Raw genomic sequence first — 9,094 nt, 5'->3', positions numbered from 1 at the left:
TATTGGCCTTTTTTTCCCCTTAATTCCTAGAATTCTTAAATGCACACCTTATATTACATTATCAAAATTTTGCTATTGAACAATGTCATTAACTTTATACTACTTTTAATTCTAAATATAAGATTTCAATTTATTTTGTTTCTCAAATCTAGAACTTCTTCTCCAAAATATCCCTATAGTAAGAGAGTTCATATCAAAGAGTAGTTATAATATCCGATTAAAAATGGTATTCTAGAAAATCCAACTCACATTTATTACATGATTATCTTAATTAATTTTCTTGATATATACAAATTAGCTATCTAACTCTTCTATTAAAGACCAGAAATAATATCATTTTAACACATACATATTCAACGTCACCTTCATTACATACATCGACGTAGGTCCTATCAATCCATGAAAAATATACAGGACCATACACGCGCACACATACACACACACATGTAAGTAGTTATGTTGTTGACGCAGTCCTACGGGAACTTTGAAAAAACACCAAGAAGAAAAGCAAGAACTAGAGAGGCTTATATAGTATTTTACAGAACCCTCATCATCATTCTCGCCAAGACTCTAACGTAAAACCAGACCTAACTTATCAACCTGCAAAAAAAAGTCTACTGCAAAATCTACACAAGCTAGGGATTCACAATATTATTGCCGGTGAATTTACACAGAACGACGAGGTGACGAAAAGAGACGCTTTGGAGAGAACATGGCCATTAAACTTGGTGATCCAAGACCCTCCATTGTACGATACTGAGGTCCAAGAGCATAATTGTTTGTAGGTCCATTCCTCGTCCATCGTCCGTTTATGGTTCCACATCTAACTAACTTACCAACCCAAGATCTCTTCTTTGGACTTTCATGCGCTGAGTTCAACCTGTGACACATATATTCCTTCACTTTATCAACCCCCTGCTCCACCACCTCCTTCGGCGGCGACGTCAGTGGGTTCCCTTCGACGCTTAGCTTCTCTAACTTCTTGAGGCAGCCGATGGATTCCGGCAAGGATTTTATTCTGTTGTAGCTGACGTCAAGTTCTACGAGGGACAAGAGGAGCCCTACTGAGTAAGGTAGGGTTTCTAGGTATTGGAAGTTTTGGCTCACATTTAAGATTTTGAGGTTGATGAGATTCTCAAGGTCCTCCGGCAGCGACCGGAGGCAGTTGAGGCGAACGTCGAGAACACTGAGTTCGGTGAGGTGAGAGGTGGAGTGAGGAAGGAACACAAGCTTGTTGGAGTTCACTGATAGCTTCTTGAGGTTGATGAGCTCAAACCCTATGGTTTCCGGAAGCTTGGTAAGCTTGTTGAAGTTGGCATTCAGTTCTTCTAATGCTCTGATGAAGATAAATCAAAACATATAAAGTGGTTAGAATAATTAATTTTTTTAATCCTTGATGTAACAACTAGAATAAAATAGAAAGAATCAATAGAAGATAAAAATATATACAATATAATATTATTGCTTTCATTTAGCTCTCTCTCTCTCTCTCTATATAGCTTGCCCATAAAGTATAAAGGCATGAGTATTAATTTATTACATTGCTTGCTAAACGGTAACTCTGCTAACGGTAGAATATTCTTCCTCAATTTTTTTTTTAATTTTTTAATTTTGCTGCTGAAGCTTCGCGAAAGCATTTTCTATGATATTTTCTTCTATTTCATTTGTTCTTCAACAACGTGTCCCCACTCCCCAATTTTATCGCAGAAATATCTATCAAGCTTTCAATTTCAAAAGATTCTTAAATCTTTCCCAACCTCATCTCTCTGTTCAGCTGAAGAAATTTATATGTATTTTTTTTGGTATATTAAAATTAAGTAGGCACAATAATTGAACAAGAAGCAGATGGGATAAATTAAATATGCGAGGCATAATTTTCAGTCAAAACTATTTTGATGGGTATAGTAATTCATTGTTACGTATGCTATAATCTGGCGGGGCAATATAATAATTAATTAAATTAATTAGCTTGATGGAAATGAAAACGACTTGCTTTTAGGCCATAAGCAAAGAGCTATCATTTCACAAATAAAATATTTAGCAATTAATCACTTATATGGCTTTCGAATCTAGTCGTGATGTTAATTTGATGGATTTCGTGGGTCTGGAGAAAACACAATCGGCCAGCCACACAATATAAAGTAGCAATATATATATATATATATATATATCTTAGTCCAATAATAATTATCATCACTAAATAATATTGGACACAACATCATTTAAGTGTTTCATACTGTTTCCCCCACTTTTGGTTTTATTGGATTGCAACGTAAGCCCCACTTTCAATAGGATCAAGAAATCTTAGCCTAGATACTAAAAAGTAACAATCATGATGACATACATTCCCTTTTCTTCTAGATCATAGCTAGTATTTCTTTTTTGTCCATATATAGTGATTAACAAATTTATTAATTTTAATTAGAAAACAACCTAAACCTACAAAATTTGAGTGAATTAGGTTTCAAGTGAAAGAAACACATGGAAAGATACTTACAAATTAGTATTTGTTCAAAAAAACCGCCTCAATATATGGAATATATAAAGGTTCGATAATCTTTACCAATTCCACTTAACCTCTTTTGAAACAGCCTTAACTTTTTCTGTTAAAAAAGTATGTATGCTAAACCACAACCCCCCCCAAAAAAAAAAAAAAACCATACAGTTTTATCATTTGTTTTGTCCAACAGGTACATAATTTTGATCATTATTCAAATCACGTCTAAATGATCTAAGAAGAAAGTTAGTGAGTTATCCTTAAAAGAGGAGTTATTTAATGAAAACAGACAATACTTGAATTTTAAGTGTGATAAATTAATTATATTAAAATGTATCAAATATTATATGATAATCACAGAGAGAGAGAGAGAGAGAGAGAGAGGGAGAGAGAGAGAGTACCTGCAATTCTCAATGGTCTTAGGTAAGGAATCGAGGAGGTTGCCGGAGACGTCCAAGACCTTAAGCTTAGAGAGGCAGCCAATAGAGTTAGGAAGCGAGGTGAGTTGATTCGAGTGAACGTCCAACACCGCCACGTTCAGTAATCTCGCCGTTAACGACTCCGGTATGCTCTGTCGTATATATACTTTCATCATTATTATTACTATTATTATATACTCCTCCGGTCCTAAATATAAGACCTATTTTGTATTATAAATTACAATACAAAATGAGTCTTATGTTTAGAACCAGGAAAATTATAATAACAGCCTAACACTAATCATGAGTATTATTTATAACTATATTAATACCACAAAATATATACCTAATACATACAAAGTGAGAGTAAGGAAACTTATTTGGCTCTTCAAGTTCACGAAAGGTCGAGATATTCATTTCACTTGTTGTAGTTAACTTTTTTATGTGCACATGCATGATTTTCTTGCCATAACTAGATGTGGTACTCTGTATTGAAATTTGAAAGACTCTCGTTTATGATATATGAAAAGTGTGGCTTGTTAATTTTTATAGATTTTATGTTATACTATCTCTGCTTTTTAATATAAGAACTAGTTGATTAATTTGAGTAGATTAAAAAATATTATTAAGTGAATTATTTGTAACAAATATGAGTTAAAATCACTAAAATAGCCTTGCTAATTATGTATATTAGTTAGAACTACTACTAACTGATGAAATATTTAGCATGCGTAACAACTACAAAAACTAGTTTGAAAAAAAAAAGATAAATATGAGAGACAAAGTAGATTGGATCTTATATCTAATACCAAATTAAAAGTTAAACTATCTTTTACATTAAGAATCGGGTAATATATATATATATATATATAAAATGTGCCACAAAATATCCAAATACAACCATGGAGAGGAAAATCTAGAGATTTCTAATAGAGTAGGACGAAAGTCCACCAAATAAAACAAAGTTTTTTCTTCACAAAAAAACAAAGCAAAACAGATCGAAAAGTTATGTTTGATACTTGTTAATTCTTATCATACGGATAATGATTCTTTAAAAAAAAAAAAAAGTTATACTAGCTAGAAATGAATAATCATAACATGATGTAGTTATCAACAGATATTAACGTTGCTACTAACAAACGCATCGAAAATATATTAAAAAAGTCACTAACTTTCACAAAACATGACAAACAGTCAGCAATATGTGATGTACGCAAAATGGTGTTTTCGTTAAAAAACGGGATGTGAAGGACAAATAAGTCTTTTTCTTTTCTTTTTTAATTTCTTTTTTTCCTATGAGTCTATAAAGATGATCTAATGATAACCAGTTTTCAGCATCTTCCATCAAAAGTGTGTCCTTTTTCTCTTGGTTATTCATATGATGATGCCTTTTTTTGACATAAATTAAGAATATAAAAAAGTTTATGTCAACAGTGGATTGCGTATATGTGTAAATATAGAAACAAGATTAGATAATATTGCATACGTTAGAGTTTATCAAAATAGTTATATATAATAAAATAAAAACACACTTGTAGATAATCGAAAGCAACTCCTGATAAGAAGTTTGCAGTAGAAAGATAAGCGCGTTGGTTGTATTTAACCGGGGATGAAAACTAATCTCAACCTTTATATAATATAAAATTCATGGCAATTTTTATTATCCATAGTTCTTGATTATTTGTTAATTTTCCTAGTGTCTACAAGCTGTTGGCCAAAAATGAAAACTGACAATAAGGATAATTATTTAATAATCTTTCTTCAAAGCTGTAAAATTAAACCATCGGTGAATGAAAGTTTATCCTTTAATGAAATGCTATAATTACAAGAAAAGATGTTATGTATAAGTATCATCTAGTTAGTTAAACTGATTTTATATATGAAATAATTGGCTAAATTAATAATCATTGGTTCTTCTTTGTATGAATTATTAAAAGTATGTATATTTAATTCCCTCAACATTTATGTATTATAAAGAAGAAGGTAACTCGAACCCCATTTCCTTCTTAAATAAAACTAATCAATTAGCAAACCAGATCCAGAAACAACGTTTCAAAGAAACACAGAATTATGATCATATACACAACACCAGAAGATCGAAATGGAGACATGGATCTCTATTTAAAACAAAATTATATATATATGATCGAGAGAAATATAGGTACCTGAAGATTGTTGTTGGAGAGGTGCAAGTTGGTGATGGTGGCTAGATTAAGAGAAGGATTAGGCAGAGAGTCTAAGGACAAGCCACTGAGATCGACAATCTCAAGCTTTTCTTGTTGTTGCAGTGCCGCCGCCGTGGTCCCTCTGTTTGATTTCCTGTTCTTCTTCGTCTTCTTCATCAGATCCATCCCCGCCATTAATGGCTGATCATGAAGATGATTATTATTAAGAAGACGATCGACTCCTTGCTTTTCAAACATCATCTTTTCTGATTGTCCGAGGACGATATCTATCTATCTATATATAGAATTAATACTGCACTGCTTTATTTGATCTTCTCTTGACAGAGATTTGACCACTGATGAATATACCAGACCAGAGAATATAGAGAGAAAGATCCAGAGAGAGAGAGACCTGAGAGATTGATCGAGAACTTTGAAGTTTGAAGGTGGAAGAAAGAGAGAGAGGTCCGTGTTTTTATAATGAGGCACAGAGAGAGAGAGAGAGGACGTACGGAAGAGAAGAGAGAGAAAGGGGAAGGTACAACATGTGCGGTTAGGTTTCATAAAGAAAAGTACAACCACCGTATATTCTGGTGGGCGTGCTGCCCCATTTGCCATCTTAAGTCAACCCTCCATTTCCTTTGAAAACTTAAATTAATTAAAATTAAATTAAATTTAGTTTTTTAGTTTATTATTATATATATGATGGCGCGGGTGGCGCGGTTGCGGCGCCTTTAGACATTACTCTCGCGGTCCCTTTTTTATAAGAAGTATTTTCTCTGGTGATATAGGCAATAAATTTACTTTGTCTGAAATTTTAAATCAGTATTTTTTATTAAATATATGTCACTTATTAAGATTGTCAAACTTGCTAGTTTAAGCAAATTTAGATAGTAAACTCACAAGAGTTTACCAAATTCAAAAATTTAGCACAAGTTTAAAATAAATTAACATAATTTTGTAAGCTAACAATATAAAAATAGTAAACTCGTACATTCAACTGAGTTTATAAATAGTATAAGCTTAAGAGTGAGTTGATACAATTTTATAAACTGAAAATATAAAACGTTAAATTCAAAGAGTTAAATCATAAGTATGACAACAATGCTCGTTATCTCTCTGCAGTAAATCTTCATTTATTATCTTTTATGTATTCTCTTTATAAATAAGAGTACAGTTGAAGAGATATGTATGCATCTTACATATGTGTTGTTTTTAGTTAATTTTAACTAACATTTCAAACCGTGTGACTTTGATAAATATTATTGATTAGGTTATTTTCTTAATCTCGCTTAGAATCATATTCTCTGGAATTCACCTACCGTTATATATGCGGATTTTAGTTCTAAAATATCCTTGTTGTTGAGAGATATTTACATTATTTTATCAATTGATTTTATAACATAATAATCACTTCATTTTGAGCCCAGGTGACAATATTATGATAAATTTGTGAGTGTTTGGTTTAACTTATCTAAGTGATTTTATATTGTACCAGATAAATATGTGAAGAAAGTTTTGTCTTATAAAACTTAAAAATGATTTTTTTCGGAGGAGTTAGCAGGGGAAATTGATTGAGAGAAATGATAATGTTGAGACCAAAATATGGCTCGTTATAATTTCTTAATTACTTTTTTCCTTCATATTTCTTTCTATGCGCATAATTCCTTCCATTAATTTGATGTGAATGGTGAAAGGTTATTGTTACATATGGCATTAAATCGAATATATTATGCGTATCAAAAAAAAATAAATCGAATATATTATTTAATTATTGATCAATATCATGAATGTGTATTGATGTAATCTCATTTTGGAAAAGGTTCCACTAATAATAATAAATGTCAATTATTTTTTTAAAAATGTATTGTCCACTTATAAATTATTTTATCTGCCATTCACTTACAATCAATAAAAGAGATTGTGTAGGAGAGAGAAGATTATTGAGATGATCCGTTTTCTTCAAAACCTAATTTTAACCCAAAAAAAAAAGTGTAGCAAACAATATTATTGATAAGTAGTAAATTATTATATTGTGAGGTTCATGCTTTGCATGAAATTTAAGATGACCATATTATTTATAATTTATAAATAGTATAACCTGTCATGCATCTTAGATTAAAGATATAATATGTCTCATTTTTTAAGCTTTTTATAATTGTTTTAGGAACCAAAACAGATCAGATTCATCCTTATATAACCGTTTGTGGTTGGAATGTTGGACTGCTTTAAACCATTTTAAATCAGGAATTAAACCTGAGAACTATATTCAATTTGTTTTTCCAAATATACCCTCACTATTTATGTTTAAAGTTTACTTTCAATGCCTCGAACGCAGCTTTGCTATTATTATATAATAAGCTTATTATTAACTCATGACATTTCTAGTTCATTATGCAAATTCAAAATTAACTAACGGGAGTATTTAATATAATTCGCCTAATTTTTATATTTATTGTTATCATGTTTTACAAAATACAGTACACCTTTTAAATATAATAAGAAAAAATGCACAATTTAATATTCTCATTCGTAAAATCGTATTCAATATTGGCCAGCCACAAACATAAAACGTTTATTGAAACGGTATTATTTAATTATTATTTTACTTACTTGTTCTAATTATTACGATTATCATTAGAATATTGGTCAGCTCTCAATATATCTGCGATATGCTGGACTGTTGGCTGAAAAATCTACAATGTAACTAACTATCATCATTGGAACTAGAAATTTCAAAAATATATCTAAAATTTAATGAATATATTGTAAATATTGTCAGGAATTTATGGTTCTCCGTCATATAGTTTGAAAATGTCTTTTGAAATTTTATTTTACCTTTGATCACAAATACTCAATAAACCTGCTAATTTTTTAAAAGGATTTGAATTTATTTCTACTTCTCTACTACTATTTATAAGTCACTTCTAAGATGTTTCATATAAACTAAGAAAAACTTTAAACTTTATTAACTTTCATTTAAAATTCAATAACTTTTGAACTTTATCCTTATTTATTATACATTATAATAGATGAAGGAAAAAATCGTACATCCACATAAAAAAGATTTTCTTACTGTTCTATGAATAAAACCAAAAAATATCTTCTCTTTTTACCCTATAGATAGGACCACAGGAGTATAATTTAAGAGAAATGTTACTTTTTAATTGGGATCACGGAATTTGAAGCATTTGTCATGGGTCACAGAATTTAATATTTATTTTCGTATGTCGATGTTAGTGGGGGGAAACAAGAAGGACGTTGATGGCAATATTAATAAGTGACAGTTTTTTTTAAAATTGGATGAAGGTGAAATTTTTTATGTAATCACCTAATTAATGAATTAAGAAAATTGCATCGTAATTTGACTTAAGACATAGATAGTGTATTTAATATTGCCTCACATGCTCATATCTGAATCAATGTTTTGTTAATTAATAACTGATATACTGTATAAGCTAATAAATATGTCATAGACTCAGTTAGTGATTGGACTTATTTAATTTTCATTAGCATATTGATGTTTTAACATTATTTGCAGTATTTTTTGCCAACAATATTATTAACCGATAGTATTAAAAGTGTATATGCGACTAAAATAGCTGATTGGCATAAATGTTGTGATAAATAAAAGACGCGCAACTTACTTATATCATTTATTTGGCCAAAAGTTTATTTATAGAATTCAATAATATCTTGAAGAATCATGGGTATTTTTTAAAAAATTACAGAAATACTTAAAAATTTTAGATCCTTAATCGTTTTGATAGTGCTTATGAGAAGATATGGTTTTGGGAATTATCATTCAAAATAAAATTGATTATTGGTTCAATTAAAGCCGCAATAAACATTGATTTGGATATAATTTTCCCTCCAACAGAGATTGTTGCGTCATGCGTGCATCAAGAATACCAAAATTAAGGAATCTTGCGAAGCACTTGATCCACTTCCCTTGATGGTCACAAACATTTAGGTATGAATGTATGATTATTATATCAGTCCGCAATATGTAT

General features: G+C 30.4%; 1 protein-coding gene across 1 annotated transcript; it reads right to left on the bottom strand.

The window, feature by feature from the left end:
• Positions 1–666: 666 nt before the first annotated feature.
• On the bottom strand, positions 667–5,520 carry LOC114731167 (plant intracellular Ras-group-related LRR protein 6-like). Its single transcript, XM_028918290.1, has 3 exons — positions 5,082–5,520; positions 2,899–3,068; positions 667–1,336 (listed from the first exon to the last, which is right to left on the bottom strand). The coding sequence occupies exons 1-3, from the start codon at positions 5,340–5,342 to the stop codon at positions 667–669; spliced, it is 1,101 nt and encodes a 366-aa protein (XP_028774123.1). The 5' UTR covers positions 5,343–5,520.
• Between the last annotated feature and the right edge of the window lie 3,574 nt (positions 5,521–9,094).

This window comes from Neltuma alba, unplaced genomic scaffold (assembly GCF_004799145.2).
Source record: "Neltuma alba isolate B1F8T4 unplaced genomic scaffold, ASM479914v2 tig00012806_pilon, whole genome shotgun sequence".
Classification (NCBI taxonomy): Eukaryota; Viridiplantae; Streptophyta; class Magnoliopsida; order Fabales; family Fabaceae; genus Neltuma; species Neltuma alba.
The sequence above is the reverse complement of the archived record's forward strand: the minus strand, read 5'-3'. Positions and strand labels throughout refer to the sequence as shown.